Source organism: Aphelocoma coerulescens, chromosome 1 (genome assembly GCF_041296385.1).
Source record: "Aphelocoma coerulescens isolate FSJ_1873_10779 chromosome 1, UR_Acoe_1.0, whole genome shotgun sequence".
Classification (NCBI taxonomy): domain Eukaryota; kingdom Metazoa; phylum Chordata; class Aves; order Passeriformes; family Corvidae; genus Aphelocoma; species Aphelocoma coerulescens.
The window spans coordinates 87,455,759-87,478,207 of record NC_091013.1 but is presented as its reverse complement, the minus strand read 5'-3'; the positions used below and the strand labels follow the sequence as shown (position 1 = coordinate 87,478,207).

Here is a 22,449-nt window from a genome sequence, read left to right as displayed (position 1 = left end):
AATATAAGATACCTGGTAAAAATAATTCTTAGAGAAGTAGTTCCCTAAAACCATAAAGTGGCATTTTAGAAAGCGAATACTGTGAGTTTTTGTTTTGAGAAGTGATTTTTAAGGCATACTTATACACAAATTTAGGCATTCAGTGGCACAGAGCACTAAGCAATTGAAGAGATTAAACTGGTCATCACAAAGGCTGGCTTGGGTGCTGATGTTCATACTGATGGGAAGCATCTTTTTATTATTGATTTCAGTGAGAATCAGCTACGTAAGTGCTGTAGCCTTCACTGCCTGGACATCTTTAGCAATTCAAGCACTTTTTCAACTCCTAGACCTCTCTAAAAATAAGCTTGGAGACCTTGACTCACCAGCAGAAGCACACATCACAGTGGGTGGCAGGATGCATACAGATGCATACAACTCCATGCACATTACAATTGACAGGGTTGTGCTGCTTCTGAAATCTGCTGCTCCAGACCTGCAGTATTTTTTAGTTATAAGGCAAAACACAATCAGCATAAACTCTGTTGATTAACTGTCTACAACTTAAATGCAGCATTTGATGTAGATTGTCCCTGCTGGTGAATCAGCCTCCTGAGGCCTTTAAATTATTTAAGGATCTTTTGGAAATGATAGAAGTTAATTGTGGATTTTCTTTATCACTTTCAATTAACAAATTAGAAAGTCTTAACTGGAACAGTTTCCTATAATTTCTGTTTAATCCTGACTGAAGTGTTCCCTTCAAGTAAATGATCCAGTCGTATGACTGTTAGTGTTAACAAAAGAAAAATGATGCTGCCTTTCAATCTCAGCCCTCATGCTGTCTTGCGTGCATGAATCTCTGACCCTAATAAGCACAAACATTCCTATAAACTCACTTATGTGCTTTCATTTTTTTAATGAGAAGTCTTCCATTTTGAACACTATTAATTAAAATTGCTAGGAAGATGCAACTTTTAGACACTCAGAGAGATGCTTGCAGGAGAATCTTAACCTGTAAAGACATAAAACCTCTACAGTTCAAGTGTTTAATTATGTAGAGTTACAGAAGCCTTTCAGGTTAAGAGGGGGTGTGCTTCAGGTTAGAGCTGCTGGGCTTTATTTGCAGTTGTGCTGCTGACTAATTCTCTTCAGCTGAGAAAGTCACTTAATTCTATTTGCTTTGCTTTGTCAGTAAAATAATCTTCTCAGTTATATTAAGAACAATAACTACTATCATTAAATAGAATAGAATAAAATTTTAAATAGAGAATAATTAAGGTGTTTGTTCTGCTCTGTCATTTGGGAAATGTTTTGTATTTTTTTAATATGGTTTGATTTTCAGAGATAATGTGCTTTCTTGTGCTACAGATCTCCTTTTGTTCACAGTCTGCACCCATGAAAATTAAACTGTATATTCTTAGCTCATAAAACGGACAGAAATATTAATTCAGTTCAGTTAAGTAGCAGTATTTTTTTTTGTTATGTCTTCAGAGAAGAAAAAAAAAATCAGTTCTCAGTAAGAAAACATCTTTAAATCACTAGTATTAAAAATTTCCTGCTGTTTTGATTACAAGCAGAGCTACAGAGAGACATCTGTAAACAAAGAAAAGATGTCTCCTTCCTTTCCATGCCAGCAAGTTCTGAATCTCAGTCTCTAAGTCACAGAAAATGTTCCTGCAGTATCAAAGGTCAGTTTCTATGTGGTTTTTTTGAATTAATGGTGAAGACTGGAACCAGGAGACTAGACAAGTATCAGACTATTTCTAATGGTTTTGTGCCTAAGGGTTTTGGCCAGGGCATTCAGTCACCAGGCATGGGGAGGTTGTGGTGGACCATGACCCTCCAAACTGAAGTTGTGCCTGGTGTCTGCCTCAGAGGCTGCCATTCACCACTAAGTCTGGCTACAGCACTTACTGCCTAAATAGAAGGCGGGAGTGATGCTTCTGGCTATCCCATGAAAATCCAGTCGGTTCCTAACCAAGTTCACACAAAAACTTTCTTGTTTGAAATAGTCACTTCTGTGAGATACATTACTGTTTTCAATATACTTAAGCACTCTCAAACATCTCATTCTGCTCTCTGAAAATCACCTCGAAACATTCCTTCCAAAAAGATAGAGTGCTAAAAATCCAAACACAATGTTCAAATTCTTCTGAGTGTTGGGAGAAATTTAAACCCATGTATTGGTTCTCTATCTGGTTCAAGTATATTCAGAATAAATGACAAAAATTTGTCAGAAAGTGTCAGAGCTGCAGTAACACGCTACTGGAGCCATTCGCTAATTCAGACTGTCCACAGTGACAATTATTACCTGACAACTGTCTAAAGGCTACTATGAGAAATGGGTTTGGAGATTTCAGTTTCATTCCTGTGGATAAGTTTCCACATCATAGAAATCATCACTCCATCTGTCACAGTAATTGCTAGAGTCTTGGCTCATCAGAAAAACCAGGAATAAATTTAACCTGGAGAACAAATTACTCTTTTTACCCCATGAGAGAGTTCTTTGAGCTTAGAAATTAAATATTACTGTGGAGGCAGGGTAAATAAAGCTACGCTGTGGCTCCCTGTGCTGTGCCTGTTGGGAAAAGAATAGTTTCCCAAGTTGTAACTGCACAGAAAAGAGCAAGAAAACTTTCTGCTTAGAGCAAAGGGCTGGAAACAGATGTTTGCCTGTGCCACTGACAGGTTGTATGACCTTGGAAAATTAAAACTTTCCATTTTGTCCAGTTGTGAAATGGGTGACACGTGTCTACAGACACCACCAGCAGCCCTTGGATTTAAAGGATATTTCCAGCAGGTGAAGATATGCAAGGTTTTCTGCACAGAAAAAGTGATCATTAGAATTAAACAGAGTGAAGGAAGGTGTTGTGGAAAGCGGGTGAGACCTCTCGTTACAGCAGTGTAGTTTGTCAGGGAAATGCAAGAGAATTACAACAACAGCAATAAGGAACGTTCCCTCAACCTTGCACTAGCCTTCTTTTGCACTACATTTATCACAGTGGAACAATGTAGTGCTCTCTCAGGCCCCCAGATTGTGTTGTATTTATTTACCACCATTTATTTTTGTTGAAATAAGCTCTATACATAGATACTTTCCAATAATGTCCAGTTCTGTTCATTTCATCAAGTCAAATAAGGTCTGACTTTGAACAGAGCAGGATAAATCTAAAAACATGTTTGTGATACAGAAATCAGGAGGAAGTAGTCTCTGAGTCTGTGCTGGGCCAATGATACTGCAAGCCTATTTGAGGACACTGTTGTGGGAGGCATTGCAAAGCTTAATGAGTTGTTTAAATTTGATCCTCCTCTCTTGTAGTTGGTGATTTCACTTTACATCTTCTTTCCAAAAAGTTTAAAATACTAATTAATGTAATAGCCAGAAAAAGAACAATACTAAGTGTAAAAAAACTCAGAATGTGATGGGATCCACATTCTGGGTCTACTCTAAAATTTCTACATAATTTTGTTTTCCTTTTCAATTTTTTTTTCCCACTATCAGAACATACAAGTACCTCTCTGGGTCTATAAGGATAATAACTATTTCCCAAAGGTTAAAACAGTGAGGTCACATTTTTCTGTTGTTTCTTTGTTTTTAAAAGGCCATGCAACCATCATAAGATAAATGTGATGAAATTTATTTTTTATTTCTCATGTTACTGCAGAAATAGTTATTGATAAGTACTCTTTACATTTCCTGTTTCAAAAACAGCATTTTTTGCTCTTTGAAAATATTGACTTTATAACTGGAACCATCTGCAGAGACTTCAGAGTGATACAAGTAATGAAAACCGTAACACTCAAAACTTTAAGGTGCTCATTTAAATTTGAGCTGGACTGAAAGTCTCAACATAACTTTGGGGGAGTTGTGGTATGTTGTTCCCTGATACGGTCTGACAATACAAATAGTACAAAGGAGTTTATCAAAACAGGAGAAATAGCAGAGAAGAAAACAAGAAATTGTGGAAAAACAAACTCCCCTTTACCTATATAATACATTTATGTACATGTGCTACAGTTAAGTTAGTTGTTTTTAAATGCCATCTGAATAAATACCATCCTTATTTTAGGATAAACTTTCATTTTGGTATGGAGAGGATTGCTGAACTTTTTTCCTTATTTATTTAAATCCATTTTGATGTCAATAAATCTATAAATATTTGTAGTATTTAAGAGATGCACAAGATAATAAAATTTTTTAAAATTACTGCGTAATTCATTAGTCCACTGAGAGAATTGGCTGTCCTAAAATGAAAGATGGGCTTTCAGATAATCTCATGAGTTAAAGTCCAACTGATTTCCAGTAAAACACAGATTTGGAAGCACCTAAATTACATTTAAAAAGTGAAATTTGAGCCAGTGAAATATAGGCCAAAGATCTATAGGCAAGAATCTCTATTTAAATTCCATGGTTTGGCATACAATTGCTTTGCAAACCATGACAATTTTGCTCCATATGTTAGTTTGGTTATTGAATTTTCCTTCTCTTCACCTTTCAAACAGAAAAGAGTCTGAGCATATACTTGCTAGAGCCCTTTACCAGCCCCCTTTGCCTTCCTAATTAAAGCAAATTCACTCGTCTCAGTATTTTCTCACTTTCCTGTTTGGTGTGAGAAACAGTAGCTCAGTCCTTCGCAAAGAATATTTTAAAGCTATCACTGTGGGGCTTGGGTATTTAGAGGTGCTATGTGTTTGACCACCAAAATTATCTTGCCATTACTTTAAAATTGTTTGGTTTGTTGCTTTTTTTATTTTGTTGTCTTAACTCCTACTGATGTAACCTAAAGTGAGATCTAAATATGACTTCAGATCTTTAAAATTACTGTTGTAGATTCCACTTCAGTTCAGAATATACATTCAGAGTTGGAAAGGTAATTTATGTTATCCTAGCAGACTAGGATTGTGCCTATATTCAGTGAGTTTCTCTTCCAGTTCCATAGCTCCTTTGACAAATTTGCACTGTAATTTTTTTTCACGTTAGTTCAATATTTTCAAAGTGTGTGTCTGTAGGAAATAACAAAGTTGTGCTATGCAGAAAGAAATTTTTAAGAGCATTGGTTCATTACTGGGAGCTGTTCAGACACCTGCTGTGCAGCTCTGAGGCTGTGGTGCTCACCTACTTCTACTGTCTCAATACTTGCATCCAAAATTTTCCCCACATGTAATTTTAAAAAACCAACAACAACAAATGAAAGCTATTCTGAATTTACTGATTGTCAATGTCCCCAAAGGAGAGGGTACTTTTCTTACTACTACCTGTAGAGGACCTTGGGATCTGAACCAAAATCCTTGGGATTTTGAAAATACTGAAACCTTGTTTTGAAACTGAATAAGGGAAAAGGGGAGATTCAGAGGTAATTTTTTGGCAACGTACGTTACACAGTTGCTGTACTTCAACACAGTTTCTTAAGGGTATTAATTTGAGAAGTAGTACGGGGTGGGCAGGGAACAGAGGAAAGGGGGAGAAGAAAGTTGGATGCTTATTTATTACACACAAGTACAGGGGAAATACAAAATCCTGAGCTTGAGTTTTGGTAGGAAACATTGAAAAGGCCAGGAAAAGAACTGCCCTTGATAAAACATATGTACATACGCTGAGATATTCAGTGCCAATTTGCAGTAGTAGGACAAACTGACGCAGGAGTTCATCGTAAAACAGTTGTTATAAGCTGCTGTATCACTATGAAATCACTGAGAAAAGGTTTTCTTTTTGTTCTAGCAAGAAATAAAAGGAAAAAAAACCCCATACATTAGGTATGCAGAAAGAGTTACAAGCTCTAAACATCCCTGAATTTTGTGAACGTCTAGTTATGCAACTGACCTTTCTGGGTTGTACCTAAATTTAGCCAAGTTGTCATTGTAAATTTGTATGTAGAATTTGTTAATGTTTGGGGATTTAAAAGAATTAATTCTTTAAAAGGTTTTTATTTCATTTTTAAAGAACACCAGAAGCAACTACCTTATCTGATTTTTTTTTAATAATGCTTATTGTGCATAAAACTACTACTGTTACTGCAGAAAAAGCAAGGTCAGTGAAAGTGACAAGATACTAAAATACATTTTTTAGCTGACAAAGGGAAGGGGAACTTCTAGTTTGACTTTCAAAATTGAAATTTCAATATAGTTAAGGAAATACATGAAGAGAAACTTTAGAGTCCCCAGGGAGATGCATAGACAATGTCTTTTGCCAGAGTATTTCCATACTCCATGCAGAAAATGCATCATTTCACAGATAATTGGAGTTGTTTGCTTTATCTTTGGAGGATCATTATAGTTCTTGCTTTTATGATGTTGAAATCACTACACTTATGAAGTGGGAAGAAGGGAAAAGAATACAACTCTAGCAGCTGAGTCCTAAATAGTAATGACTGTATCTGCAATCGAGCTTTCCTAAAAAGCAGAGTGAAACCATCATAGTGTAGAAAGAGACCGTGTTAGGATGTGCACTGAACTGCACTGAAGCCCACACGGGTGGAGTACACAGTAGGGAAGCCAATTATCACTTGCTGCTGCTCACTGGTACTACAGTGCCCCTGTGCAGCCAGTGCAAGACCAAAGTCCTGAGCGCGTTCCAGCCAAGGCAGCTGAGCTGATGAAGCAGAATAACCTGCTTCCAGTAAATGCCCACATTGATTAGTAGCTGACTTGGGTATAATTAGCAACATGTAGACAGTTCAGCTACTGATCTGATGAAAATTGCATAAACTATAATCGGAACTCTGAGCCTGTTCAAGGTATGGTGACTACGAGTTGCAGGTAGGAGGACTTATGTAGTATCTGTGGTAATAGCATGGCTGTGCATGTGTGGTTGGAAGCAGAAGTCATACAGGTTTGGTTAGGACATAAACTCATGTAATGCTGTCATTACACCCTGCAGAAGAGAATTCAATTTTGACAGTTCATATGCAGCAGTATGAGTGGAGGTTGTTCATTTTTCATATCAAACCTTTACAACCATTTCATTTATATCCTACTTCAGTCAAAGTGTGTAAGAATTCGTGTGTGACAAAGACATCTGAAGTCAGTGATGAATTCGTGATTGTCATTGAAATCATAGGTGCTGCCTAGACTATTGAGGCTCAAATGAAATTTCTCCTGACTGGTATGTCTACAGGATTTAGAAAGGGAAATACACAAAGAGAGGAAGTTTACTCCTGATGGAAGTTTGAGTGTATTTTTCCTAATGGATTTTGCCTGGTTTCACAGATAATTCTTGTAGTCATCACTCAACAGTTAGCATTCACATTGGCATGCCACGGATTACAGAAATGGGTCTTTCAGCTAGGGTACTCATATTGTTCTTTGGAACAAAATATCAAAGACTCAAACCATACTGACAATTATAAGAATATAGGAATCATGTCCAACTGATTCCTTTTCCTTAGTTTTCCTATTTTTTTTAATACAATCTTGTACAATACCATAGTGATTTGAGTTAATTGCAAGAGTAGAGTTTTGTGTTTTGACAAAAAGTGAGATTAGGCAGCAGATGTCTGCAAAGGAAGATCATTACAATACCAAAACCAAATCATATCTCAGCAAAGGCAGGAGAATTACATGACTTTGTTAGAGTTAAACCAGGAATAAACATGGCAGCATAATGCTCTAAGCAGTTTTCATGTCAGGGCTGACTGCCACACCACATGATATCATGTTTTGTAGCATCACAACTATTTCTCAAAAAGCCTCAATGTATTTGGATTGTACTACTGTGTATCCTTCTTAAAGATTAGCATTACATGGTAAATAAATTCCTAAATTGTTGGAATGGCAAATATATTTGCTGTTGACTTAAATAAATCAAGTAGCATGGACTGTTGTTCATCAATAAACTTCAAAATACAATGCTGCAATGTAAAGTTGTGGTTCTAAGTAATCACTATATAATAGGAAAGGGGATTTTTATAAAAAACTGATGTAAATATGCTCTTCAGTAAAATAGAATATGCTGTAAGTGTTTCACATCGGATTTCTTTAATTTCTTTCATGTTTTCTTGTTTAAATTTTCCAGTTCTGCTATTCTTGCATTACCACTTTAAAATGAAAGAAATCTGTTTAATTAGTTTCAACTAACAAAAATGTAACATTGATGCAGCTTGAAAAATGACAGGATTTCTTCAGCTTGCACACAGCTTTCATCTTGTCTACCTTAATAATATTCCAGTCCCTGCAAGAGTCTGGACATCTCATTTGTCTTGGTTTTATTAGAGATGAGGAAATGGAGAGAGTAAATGGCTTTACTAAGCTCCTAACAGAAATCCTCAGTGAAGCTAGGAAGCTTCAGATTCCCTTGCCAAAAGGAACAGCAAACAAAGAATAGAAATCAAGAGTACTTTTTGCAACTTCATATTTTAGTACTGTACATATGAATTTAAATCAGTGTAATTCCCATTTTGAAATTTTAACAGAGCTTCATTTGAGTTATAAAATCAATCAGTGGAAAAAGCTGGAAGCTACCATTTGAATTGGGAATGTTGATTCATAGACTGATTAACCAATATCCAAGAATTTGGTAGTATTGTGAAGACCCTGTATATTTCTAAGAAGAAAAGCAAAATGAATCAAAATAGGTCCTAATAAATTCACTTTAAATGGTACTAGTGTTTCCTCACTTAAGGCTTAGACCAGTCTCTATGTAGAGAATAAGCTGAAGTTCCATGTGAGAAGAAATTATGTTGTGTTTTCGTCTTAAAAATGCTGACAGTTTTACCTCTATTCTCAACTGGAGATGTGCATATTGTAACATTTACTGTAAGAATATTTAACAGGTCTGGGTTGCCATCAGTGAAATACAGACATTGAAATAATTAATCTTTTCCAGCACTAATTTACACATTCTGCATCCACATTTAAAGGGAAGAGTTTTTGTTTGGGGCTGATGCGTTGCAGTCTCTGATCTGTATATAAAGGGGTTCTGCAGCTACAGTAGTTATCATGGATTTAATAATAAGACACAAATTTAAATTAATTTAGATGCTTCAAAAGTGTAGAATGTATCCAAGCCTGTCCTTGGCCCAGAAGAAAGAAACAGGAATGAAACCGTTCCACTTAACTTGGGTACAAAAGTTCTCATTTTATATCCAGAGTAATGAGTGACAGAACCTTCTTTGGGTTTCTTGATGTGTATTTACCCAACTGTATTTGGAGAATTCCACTGGTTAAAAAATATGATTATTTGAACAGGTATTTTCTATAATAGTAGACTTCCCTGGTATGTTGGAAGAGAGGTGTAACTTGGAATAAAGTAGTCTATCAAAGGAATTCTAAACTCAAGAACCTATTGCCATGGAATTTTCTTGTGAATCCAAGATTTGAAAATAAGGATGACCATCCAATGCATGAGCTTATCTTCCATAGTTTTTTTTATCATCCAAATAATTCATATTTCATATATGAAGTGTTCATTGATTTCAGGGAACTCAGAGGTTTTCAGCAGAACTGATTTCTCTTCAAAAATAGCACATTGAGAGCTGAGGCAAAATTCTGCAGTGATAGCTCACTTCATGTGTGCAGGATAAATATGGGCGCAAGATACTCATGTTCCAAAATAGCTTCCTCCTGTGACTATTTCTTTTTGTAGTGACAAAAAACAATGGAATTCTGGTTTTAGTGCTAGTTAAGGTCAGATGAGTTGTTGGTATAAATCCAACTGTGACTGTTTGTATTGATTGATTCATGTTTCCTTGTGCTTCCCTGTTACTCAGATGTTTTCTCTTAATCACCAGTATTTTAAATCTCAGTGGACCCAGTGCAACTGGTTCTGGCCAAAACATGTGAGAACCAAAGTACCTAAATACTTGCAGGGGGAAGTAATTAGTTGGTAGCAGCAAAGAGAGACTTACTTCTAGATGAAGCTCATTATTTAGTAAATGAAACCTCCAAATAGAAGAAACATGGCAGTGTCTTTACACTAGTAAAGACTAGTGGCTTTACACTAAAGTAACCTTGAAATAACCCAAGGACCTTGGGTTTGCTGGCTGACTGATGAGAAGGTTGTAATTATACGAAATGATCCCTAACCTGTAAGAAATACTTGTAAAGTTTAGCAGAGGAAACCCAGGCTGTTGTTCAGAACTTACACTATTTTATCTTAGTGATGTTAAATTAGTCACCAGGAGGATCACAAATTGGCTGTGTATCAGCTCATTCATGCACACACGCTTGCTAATCTTGCAGACCTTTTAAAACCAGTTTCCAATGTTTTACTCAAATGATTTATCTACTAAGTTTGTAACTAAACAATTCACCTTGATGACTGCCACAGGCGTAGAGTAGAAGTCTTGATAAATTCCTTTCACAGTTCTCTCTTAATTAGCTAAATGTCTCTTCAAAGAGTGAATTTAATAACCATCTTTTAATAAATGGTGGTTTGTTTGTCAGTTTATGAATATAAGGATTGACATAATGGAACATATAAGTAAATAATACAGCATTATTCATCTAATCCAGTGTAGGGTCTATAATCAAAGCCAGGTTAAATTAATTACTAATGTGCTTAGATAATATTACGGTCATCTTCTCTGGGAGATGCTTATGCCTGACACTCCCACTGAGAGTAACCCTAGAATGAGAAAAATTAATGCATTTTAATTTTTTTTCATATCTAATTTTAGTGTATATTTCATCCTTAGACCCCGTGATGTAAGACACTCAATGTTTCCCATGAACTGCTAAGTCCAACTTCTATCAAATTTAAAACATTCAAAAATCATGGTTCATATAGATTAGATTAGAAGCAGAAGAGTTGAAACTGTTGAATTTCTTCACTGTTCATCTTTTGTATTGACAATACAGTCTTTATACTTCTGCATTTTCAAACTGCCATTCCCTGCTGTTTGTCAGTATTCTGTTGGAATGTTGTTTATCTGCATTATGTTATTTCTGCATTTGCTTTTTTCTCTGTGTGTATTTTTCTAGGATTGTTGGGCTTGTGCTTGATATAGCTGCACATGCACACTTGCATGCTAGGCTGCTTTGAATGACAGAGGAAGTGAGACTAAATAGCAGCTTAAGTAGGATTACACACTCACCTCTGCTCTGTTGAAAAAAAGACATTTTCAACCCATATTCCTAGCTTGCACAGAGATAATGTATATCCACACAGGAGGGATAACATTATCAGAAGGTATCACACAGGTGCAGTAAACACAGTATCAGGAGTAACTGCGGTATGAAGTGTGCTTTTCTGATGAATTTTTAATTGTAAATTAATGCTCTTTCTATTGTGAAAGATTTGTTTCAATGAGCCACTCCCATTTGTTTCAATGAGCCACTTCGGTGGAAGCTGAGTGTACTCCTTTTCTGTAAGTCATTGCAATACACACATGAAGGTTAGTAAGCACAGAGAAAATGAACGTGGTCTTACACAATATTAAATTTCTGTAGGATTTTTTTATTATGCAGATATAATGATAAAGAATCTCATTACAGCTAGAAATGTTTCTTAATGGCATGGTATGGTTTGGGATCAGTCAGTTTTTCATTGCTGTTTTAAATCACTTTAATTTCCATATACTTGATCTTAAATGAGTAAAATTTAGTGCAATGACTCCAGCATGAAAAGAATTTTATGTGCTTGTTTTTCTTTGGATGGAGAGGGATAGAAACTTCGCAAATTAGTTTAATGGGTTGATGTTAATTTAAGTCTGTTATTAGACTTATTTATCTACAACTTCCCTACTCCTTTTAAAACAAGCAGATGAAGTACAAAAGTCCTATGAATTATTTTTCAAGTGTCATCTTCAGTGCAAAGAAAGTCAACCCTATCTTGAGAAGAGAAAGCAAAGCAAGGTTTTTCTAGGCACCAAATTCAGTATTGCAAGAGCAGTGTAACCATCAGGATATAATTTCTGTCCATTTTGTTAATGACAAGGTTGCTCTGACAGAGTTCTGTGTTAAAATTGCATTATACTTCCTTTTTTTGGATCCTGGATTGGAATTAGGAATCTCTGATTCCTGAAGGGAGTTCTCAATGGTCTTTAAAGTGGAATTCCTAACTTTAGATGAACTTCTATGGACTGTAGTGGAAAAGTACATGAAAATGTGAGGTTTTCCAGATTTTCCAAGTGTTTGCTTAAACATTTGTTTTTCTTATTCTCCTACTGAGTACGTATCTCCCACAAAATTGTGTTTTGACAAAAATGCATTTCATTCAGTTCTATTGACAGTAATAAACCAAGTAATCTAAAAATTCTGGTCTTAACACTTTCTGAGACTAAAGGTATGCTGCCTGTTAGCATTGTTATGAATAATTGACTAGTTTACAGTATTTCAGAATTTATGTTGTATTCCCAGACTATAGATTAGATGAGCTTTTCCTTTAGACAATAGGAGCAGTTTCCTTACTGGAAAACTTACCCAATAATTTCTTTTTTCTTCTTCTGTCTTCCCCCAACAATGCAACTGTTGAATACATGTCTGATGTGCAATTTGGTATTTTTGGATCGCAAATCTTATGATTCTTCCTATTGTGCCCATATGAATTTTCCTAAAACTGCTGAGCTATCTCTTGTTTTTTATCAAAGTTTTGCCGAAGTTCCTTAAAAGTGGACCCATGTTTCAAGTCCTTGCTAATGTCTTTTGACATTTGCTTAAACTGCAAAGGAAGTTCGGAGCACATACTTGTGTCATTACTTGCACGGAGACCTAATAAAACTTGTGTGCAATGATGTGTTTCATTATGGAAGCAATGCACAGCTCTAGAAATCCATCAGAAGTGGGATTTACGGGACAGTGGTGAGTGCTGGGTGTTGCAGCTGCCGCAGAGCACCTATTGATGGAAATTGTGCTACATGCTCCCTGTGAAAGACAATACATATCCTTGTTTTCCAGGGAGAGGTCAATCACCCTCATAGGCAAATCAGGCTCAACTCAGTGAAATTAATTCAATTAAATCAGAGTATGGTAGTGAGAAATAAAACAAAACCTTAAAACACTATCCCCCAGCCTTTCTCTTCATTCCAGGTTCAGCTTCACTCGTGATTTCTGCACCGGCTTTCCCTGAGCAACACAGGGTGATGGTGAATGGGGGTTGTGATGAGTTCACTACATCTTATGTCTGCAGCAGCTTCTTTCTCACACTCTTCCCTGGCTCCAGCATGAGGTCCCTACCAATGGAAACAGTCTTCCATGAACTTTTCCAACACACAGATCCTTCCCAAGGGCTGCAGTTTTTCATGAACGTTTCCAAACGTGCATCCTTTCTCTGGATTCCTTCTATGGGGTGCATTCCTTGAGGAACAGGCTAAACCAGCATGTGTCTCCTGGAGAGTCACATGTCCTGCCAGCAGACCTGGTCCAGTGTGGGTTTTACATGGGGTCACAGCCTAGCTCAGATATCTACCTACTCCGCTGTGGCGTCCTCCATGGGCTGCAGGGGCACAGCTGCCTCACCATGGGCTGCACCAGGGGCTGCAGAGGAATGCCTGCTCTGGCACCTGGAGCACCTCCTCCCTCTCCTTCTGCACGGACCTTGGGGTCTGCAGGGCTTTTCCTCTCACATATTCTTACTTCTGTGTTTGGCTGCACTTTTTGCCGCTCCTTGAATATGTTATCCCAGAGGCACTACCACTGCCAGTGATGGGCTTGGCCTTGGCCAGCAGTCTGTCTTGGAGCTGGCTGGCATTGGCTCTGTTGGACATGGGGGAAGCTTCAAGCAGCTTCTCACAGAAGATGCCCCTGTAGCCCCCCCTGCTACCAAAACCTTGTCATGCAAGCCCAGTACATACACAGAAACTGAGTGAGAAGCTAAATGACATATGGAATGACTGGAAGAAGCCAATGACCCCTTCCAATGCCACAAGCTTTTGCACTCTGCCTCTGAAGTGTTTCAACATGTTCAGATTATTCAGTGTCTCCAGACAACGTTAATAGAAGTTTTTTCTAAAGTACATCTTGGTTTCTGATACATTAGAGAGGACCTGACTGATTAAGACATTTTTCTGTACTGTAGCCTGTGTTTTCCTTTGGGGAGGATGATTTCTTTTTACCCAGCAAAACTAGTTGTTGTTCTGTCACAGAGAAATCAAACTGTCTCCAATTCTCTTACACCCTGTACAATTCATCAGAATGGGAATGCTTTTAATGAACTGATGCCAGGGAGAATCCGGAGTGATAGTAACAGGAAATGAGACACAACACTTGAGTGTATGGCAAAAGTCATTAGTGATGTGGAAGTGCATAAGCATCATGTAGGAAGGAGGGCAGCAGCTGCCTTCTCCATGCAGAACTGCAAACCCAGCACTGTATTGGGCGTGGTACCAGGCACCATGAGCTGTAGGTAATTGGGAGGCCTGCGTCGGGAAGTTCCCTGCAATTTCTGAACAAACATTCCCTATTTAAATTCATGAAAATAGAACTACATCCTCTTCCACAACTGTAGTGAAAAAATCAGTTGTTATGTTCATGGATAATTTCTGTCCAATAGTGCTTAAGCAACTGAGAGTGTTGGATTTTCCTTCTTGTACCATTATCCTTTTTTTTTCCTACACACCTGCATGTTTTTCACTTGTTGTAAATATTTTGCCATGTAAAACTCAGTCTTTAGCTGGTACAATTTTCAAACTAACTTCATCAGGGAGTATTTCAGCTCCCAGAAGGAGCTTTATAATTCCTTGTAATTGTTGCAGTATCATAAATAATAATGATAGCAATAATGACAACAATAGTAGTATTATAACTGTGGCTGGTAGGAAGACTTAAACTTTTTTTTTAGCAGCAATCAAATGTCTTGGAATGATGTGGATATTTAGGCACCCCACTTCTAAAAACCCAAAAGTCTGTCCAAAATATGAAGATATGAACAAGGAGCATAATCAGTTAGCATTGGATTAGGTTTTTGCTAACAGTTTTCACTCACTGTGCCTAATTTACTCAATATTGAGTTCTTCACAATACTGTAGGTCTGTATTTATCCTACATGGGAACTTTACATGTGGAACCGCTTTAAAAATATATCCTCTCCACTCTTCTCCTTTAAACAGCATTCCTAATTACTTTCAGTTCCCCCCACATCATTCTAAACTATTTCTGCTGTTTTAAATACTTTATCTCAAGCTGAAAGAACAATTCCTCTCAAAGAAGCAAGATTTTTATATTTTAAAGGTTATCATTATCTCCTGAAATTACCTCAGCCATAGGGAAGTAGATTTGAAGTCAGTGGATGTTTCACCACTTTGAAGATCAGGTACCTGAGTTAGGCACACTGCTAACAAAGGTGGATAATTAGCTTTATTCCAGGAGCCGAAGCATTCCTCTGAGTCATAGCTCCACCTCGCATTCTTCCTTATTGCTAAATGATGCTAGTTTAGGGCTGCAGTAACTCAAATACTTTAAGTCACAGAATGTGGCTAACCACTTCTTTGTGAATACTGTTTGGGGAAGGGAGGCAGGGAGGAAAGAATAAGTCAGCAACCTTTTTTACTTTAGTTGTGCAAGTGAAAGTACCTCAGAGAACCTGAAGAGAGATGTAGTGTGGCCCTTATTCTAGATATTTGTAGGCAGAGGGAGAGTCTAATCCTTAATTTTGTTGCTTTTCTGTTTTCCACTGAGTAGGTAATTAGCCTAGCAATGCTATTTGTACAGTAGATGTACAGATGCCATTCTAAAAATTGAATTATGTTGCAAAAATCCTCACTGCATGTGCCTGTGCATGAAAACAGCGTTACATCTCATGTCTGGCTTTGTTACCTGAGGGTGATCTGAAGGTAGCAGGGTTGAATGTCCTATTCCCTGGAGTTTCCTATTTGCCTCTGATGGGAGACTGTCTGATTTGTTTGACACTTCTAATATGGGTCAGTAACTGTCAGGACTGGATATTATCAAACCGTTTGTAGCTGAGATAAAATTAATGCCAAAAAAAAGCAATCTCTGGTCTTCTAATTAATCCCACAGGAGTGCAAAAACTCATTTAAGTTAGACGTTTAGCTGTTGGCAGCATCAGGAAATGCTGGTTTCACTTCACTGAGCTGAATTAAAACCCCACATTAATGGAATTAAAGCACGTTGCCTTCTTAAACTCTTACATCCATCAAATCAAAGGCTTAGAAGCTTTATAAACAACTGCAGCACTACCTTCAATCCTTGACATAAGAAACAGCATGCTGAGAATACATCATAAAAACAAACAGTGTTAGCATTCCCTTCACTTGCCTCTGGTGGAATTTTTTCAATATTATATTTATCCTTCTTTTTTCTTTTAGTATTGTGAATAGCAAAGAATAACTCAGAGCTCTAGTTTTGGGTTTGGTTTTTTTTGTTGTTGTTGTTTTTTGTTTGGGATTTTTTTTCCTGCGGATAACATATTGATAGACAACTGGAGTTTGTACATTTTTCTTCTGTGTGGCAGTTTCAGAACTGGGAGCTGAAGAATGGCTGCTCCAAAGCCAGTGTTCAGAGAGGTCTCTACCCAGCCTGTGCCATGGCTGCTTCACTGCTTCTTTATGAGAAGTTGCAGGTCAATTTCTTTAGGAAGCAAATAACTTCTATGCTGTCAGTTTTGACTTGTCAAAATAAAGATACATGGAAACAAAAGGTTTCCTAAATCAGGGCTATAGCAAATACAGGACAGCTGTTCTTTGTTGATAGAGGTTGAAGGCTGAGAGAGAAAAGCTAATGACTTTTCTAGTACTCTCGTTGTAAAGACAATATATCTTGGTTTTATCCAAACAAAAGAGAAGAGGAAAAAATTTGGATTGTAACAACCTTATTTCTTCAAATGTCAGTGCAATAGACAGGCTTTGGGATCAACTGATTTGAGTGTCATGCTGATCCCTTAGGGGTGGTTTCTCCATATTTTTGCATTATAGGAGTTTAAAACACAATAAATATTTCCCTAACATGATTGTTTCATCCCAGTTTGAGGTTTCACTGGTGTACTGTGTGTCAGTGGAAGTGTCATTTGGGAAGGGAAGGTGGTGGTTCATGCAGTCCCGATGGGGAAAGAAGTGTTTATGGTGCTGCCTCCAGTTTCAGCATCACCCACCCAGCAAAAGTGCCTTCAGAGCTTTCTTGGGCTAGAACAGAATTAAAACTAAGGAGACTGGCTACTCAAATTTTTGTTTCTGTAATACTTACTGATATTATTATTTTCATAATAAATATTTTTAAAAATATGTTAACACCAGGCTGCTCTAATTTTAGTTTTTAATGAAGTCATGAAATTGTTCACCTCTCCTAAGAAATAAGTTCAAAACAAAAGGCAATTTAAACCCATTAAAAAGAGAGGTTGGATTCTTTGCTCCCAGTTTTGCCCCTATTATTAATTTATAATCTCATTCTTTGTTCCTTCACTCTTATGACTTATCTTACAAGAATAGTATATTCCCCTTGTCTCAATGAACTAAATTAAATGGATTTAAGTTAAAACTGGTATTTTACAGGTTGTAAGATTCTTTTCTTCAGGGAAGATCCATCTTGTGTGGCTGTAGTACTGGGTAGTATAAAGGAAATATTGTTACTTTATGTTATACTAGTAGGAGGTTCACTCTGTATCATTTCAGAGAAATGGTAGCATTTTTATAAGCCTAAATGTCAAACTTTGAATACTTTGATTGGTCAGTGTAAAACTATGCTGCTTACATATGTCAATAGGGAGATGTTTAGGCATTCATCATAGAAAGTAACTCAAAAGCTTTATTTTCTTTAGTGCTGCAAAAGACATGGCAAATGCACAAGTGTATTAAGCGTGTGATGAAAACAGCTTCCTTCTGCTGGTTCCATCAGTTCAATAGAACTCACCAGGAGATCATCTTTTCAATAAGTCAGTTAGGAATCATATCAGAGTATTATTTCTGTCTCCAACAGCTACTTGTGTCAAGCAATGACTAAACTGCATTTTAGACTTTCAGGTGTCATTATATTCATGATGATACCTTAGAAGGCACAAGTTTATATCAAGCATCAAACTTGATTTTTATAATTATGTAAAAATGAGTTTTCATATCACCAGTTCAGAACTATTTTCATGAAAGAAGTTGAGCGCCCATTTGAATGCTGTGTCATAAATCCCTAGGATTGGAAAAGGATTTCTAATGAGTGGAATATTGCCGATAGCTGAGCCCCTCACTTGGCAGGAGTGAGAAGTGCTTTGTATGTGCAAACTTAATGTGAAATTTTAACCAATGTTCATATAATATTCTGCAGTGTTTTTCCAACTCAGCTATTCTGTTCACACCGTGATCCCAGAAACTTACGATACTCCTGAATAAGTTTTGCTATAAAACAGATAAAAAGTCCTGCAGCTTTTCTTAGAAGGGGAATATACTTTTCTACAAACCTTCTGAAACTTTCTCTCAATTAGGATCAGTACTTTACTAACATAAAACAAGAGACAACTGTCACAGCAGAAGATACCAGGAGGCAGCAGAACTTTTGTTTGTCTAGTGGCTTGCGTCACAACTCTATGGGCTGCACAAAAAAAAAAAGAAAAAATGACATCTTTTCTGTCAGACAGACAGTTTTGACTATGCTACAGGATGAAATTAATGTAAAATAGATGTGTTGCTCACTAATGTCAAATGAAGTAGCTTCCATTGAAAATGAGATGTGCTTGTTCTGAACAAGCAGCTTGAGATGTATGCAAAGCTTGAAAGCAAGACAAAGTCTTCAGTTAGAATCAGTGATACAAATATGACATAAAGATTTATTTTTATTGTGTACTTTGCATTATTAATACTGGGCCTCACTGTGTGCTGTAGTCATTTAAACTAATAAGAAAATACACAGATGCTTCTGATTTCAAATATTTTACTTAAACAGGTTGTCTTGGATAAGGAGTACAATTTATTAACACAAAACTGCCTTTGAATGATGCTCTGTTGTTATCCATTTGTCTTTACAATACTGTTATACCATAGTACAATACTGAAATTAGCACATACTGTGTAGTTTTAACATAATAATTATTATTCAGGTTTCTTAGTCATGTCAGCAGACCATTCGAGAAACCATTAGACCTCAGGGCTTTCAATCAAAAAGCTTTTTCTTTCAGAGTGTCTGTGTTTTGCTTAGAAAAATACCATGTTTTTCCTAAGTGTTGTGTTCTGTATTAATAAAATCATGTGGAAAGACTCAAACTACTTAAAATCTGATACAAATAGTGTCGAAGTTACATCAAGGTGCAATTCTAAGCAGTGCATGTCCTCTTTTACTGAAACACTGAGAATTAGATTTATTACGTTATCATTTGCTGGTTTACCTTTTGCTCTGAAATTAAATTTGCATTGTATGTTTAGTATATTTAGTGGAATAAGTAGCATTTAAGTTATTTTAAATTACTAAACTCTGTGTGTGAATATATATGTATTAAAAAATGAGTAAGAAAGATAAGGGGAAGTTATTCTCTTAATTTTATGCTCTTAATGAGAAATGAAAGCTGAATTTAAACGAGAGATTGTACAATTACTCCCTTTTTGAACAGATGAGCATCACTGAAGTCAAAATGCTTTAGACACATGTAAAACAATCTGATTGTTGTATCTGTTTTGGCATTAGCTAAACTGCTAGAGATAATAAGAGCAAGAGATACTTCTATTTCTTTAACAAATGCTTTTCTTTATTCTTCCTTGGCCATACAGTCATTCCCAGCACAGCACTGCAACACGTCCACCCACAGTGAGCTTGCAGCGGACCATTTCTGTGGAAGGGTAAGATGATTCTCTGTTGAAGCTGCTGTAGAGGTGTCAGATACCACTGAACTACCCACATGCACAGAGCTATTAATTAGGTGTGGGTTTGCACACCATGGTGTTTAATTCTGTGAGAGGAAGCAATGAAGATTCAAATTAGTGCTGATCCTTTCTTGATACTTACACTGAAAGGTTTGGTTTTTATGGAGATGAGAATATCTGTCATGGAGATACATTGGATACCATTTCTTAAATTCATCTCACTTGACTATTGTTAATATTTACTTGTGTTAGCTGTAAAATCTTCCCACTAATCATGGAAATGCCCAGTGAAGTCGTACTCTGTTTTCTTAATGTATGCATGAGTTCTTTTTGACAAACCAAAACTAAGGATGAAAGAAGTACTGATAGAATATATTAATCCTATGCTGGTGAATATCTGTGGACATGAATGTGTTAACTGTAGAACACAGCTCTGGGTACACAGCTGCCTCAATTTTAACTAAAACAATTGTGTAAAATATGAATAATTCACAACTACAGTTAATATTCTTGCATCTTTACAGTATTAGAAAGTCTGATATTTAACACAGGAACACAGATTTTGTTTGCACTGACTGGCATAGTTTAAAAAAATGTCAAATTTTTTTCTCCTCTCCCATAAAAATGTGGAACTCTGTAGGCATGGGTAATAACTTGTCATTGGCTGCTCTCAGGTCATATTTCAAAGCTTTTCTTTCTTGTGATAAAAGTGAGACTATACAGTTTCCAACAGAGGAAAGATGCCATCTTGTTGTCTTTTAGTTTCCATTACAACTGTACTGTCATGCAGGCAGAAAATGAAGCGGCAGATGTGTAAAATAATCCTGTCCTAAGTGAAGCCTGAAATGGTTTTCTCACAACTCTCAATTTTTGATTTCTTATCTAAAGCTATGATTTTAAAATAAGTTTATTTAAAATACATAAAACAGCTATGGTAATTATTCATTGAAAATTAAATTGAATAGTGGAATTATTCAGGAAAGGTGCATGTGGCTCTAGGGCTATCATCTGGAAGACAGTTCTGTAAATAAAGCCCTCATCATCATCCAGCCGTCTTGCTCAAAATAGGGCCAACTCTAAGGTGGATCAGGTTGCTCAGGGTCTTGTCCAGTGAAGCTGTGACTATCAAAAATGTGGAGATTACTCAAGTTCTGGACAAGCAGTCTCAGTGTTGAAACAACTCCTTTTAGATTTCTCTTCTATCTGTCTCTAATCCAAAGAGAGAGTCATAATAAATTCCCCTGACTCTTCTTCAGATCATCTCATGAATAAATTGATGTTTGAAATAAAACTGAGCTTTAACAATTTTGGTGGTGAAAAAGGAGGGAGAGGGGAAGAAAAAAAATAATTTGCTCAATTGAGATTCTCTTATGATGTCTGTGGGTTGGTCTACTGGACCTATTCAGGAGTCATCCTGTAGCTTTAAACTCCTACTGAAATTTGGAAATCAACGTGTCTAAATGAATTTTTAGATAAATTTCAGAATGTGCACTGGCCACACAGACAACTTACATATATTGTGTGTGAATCATTAGAGTGCAGAAAACCTGTAATTGATACCACAGGTCTCCTGTTGTTCAGGAGGTAGGAGAACATCATCTTGTAATTATTACTAATGAACTTACACTGCATCATATTTCATTTTGCATAGGAAAGTGGGACTGTTAGCCTATTCCACTGCTGAGCAGAAATGAGTAATCAGCTCAGCCCTAAATATTTCATTATGTTAAAGCTCGATTTATTACAATGGTTTTGTGGAGTCCATGCTGTTAAGTATGTTTACAGCTAATAGAATTTGAGGTCAAAATAAAGTTATTTTTCTCTTCTAGGAACCATGTTCCTATCAGTAGAATCCTCTATTTAGGAGAATCACTATATTGCTTTTGAGATGCACTTTGTAAACAGCTGCTTTACCTGCAAGGCATCCCTGGCACATGCTGACATTTGTACCCTGCATGCTGGCTCTCCCTGACTGACTGTGGAGTCACTGCAGTGATATAATTATTGGGTCCTAAGAAAGAAAAATTTAATTTGGAAGGGTTAAAGAAATACAGAGGGAATTGCATTTGCTGGCATTTAGTCCTTTCCACCCTGTTGAATATGTGATAACTGAGCTGGCCAGAATAGATTTTTAAATAACTCGAATAGCTTTTTTTCAACTAGGTAATGGATGAATACGTAAAACAATTTATTTTTTTTTTTTGTGAGAGAGGGATTTTGTGGACTTCAGGTTCCAGCAACAAAATGAGTAGCTAGGTGGGAAAAAAAGAGATGTCTTTAAAGGTTATTTTCCCTTTATATTCTAGCCATATATTCTTCACAGTGTAATAACTGTATGTGAGGTGTACAGATTTATTATGTCTATAAAGGCATGAACTTCAGAGGTGTTTGAGGTCATCATTAGCAACTTCCCTAATGTTTCATTTTCATGGTTTAAAAAACAAGAAAACTCTAGTGTTTGAATTTGAAAATATTAATTTTTTGAGGTTTTTGAAAATATTTTGATGAATAATCTTAGCTGTGAGTATCCAAAATAGGAAAAATATTGGTTGAAAAGAGCCCTGGTTTTTTTGAAATCCTGCTGTACTAGCACACAAACCTTTAATGTTAGTGACATCTGACAGCTATTCTCTCTGCTTTTGGCATCCCCACTAAACTGAATGTTGTATGCTACCAGCCAACTCCTAGAAACTGGGATTTCAACTAATTTGATCGAGTCTTTTGATGGAAATATTACACCTACTTATCAATGTGACTATCTGAAATATATATATAAAAATATTTATACACAAATAAACAGCAT

At 36.5% G+C, this 22,449-nt stretch overlaps 1 protein-coding gene across 8 annotated transcripts in view; it reads left to right on the top strand.

Moving 5' to 3' along the window:
- The window catches only part of DLG2 (discs large MAGUK scaffold protein 2), a 1,009,135-nt gene that overhangs the window by 763,540 nt on the left and 223,146 nt on the right, over window positions 1-22,449 (top strand). For all 8 annotated transcript variants that reach the window (XM_069015930.1, XM_069015936.1, XM_069015961.1 and 5 more), the window contains one exon: window positions 19,554-19,622. In XM_069015930.1, coding sequence (XP_068872031.1) covers window positions 19,554-19,622 — 69 coding nt within the window. The remainder of the gene's footprint in view (window positions 1-19,553; window positions 19,623-22,449) is intronic.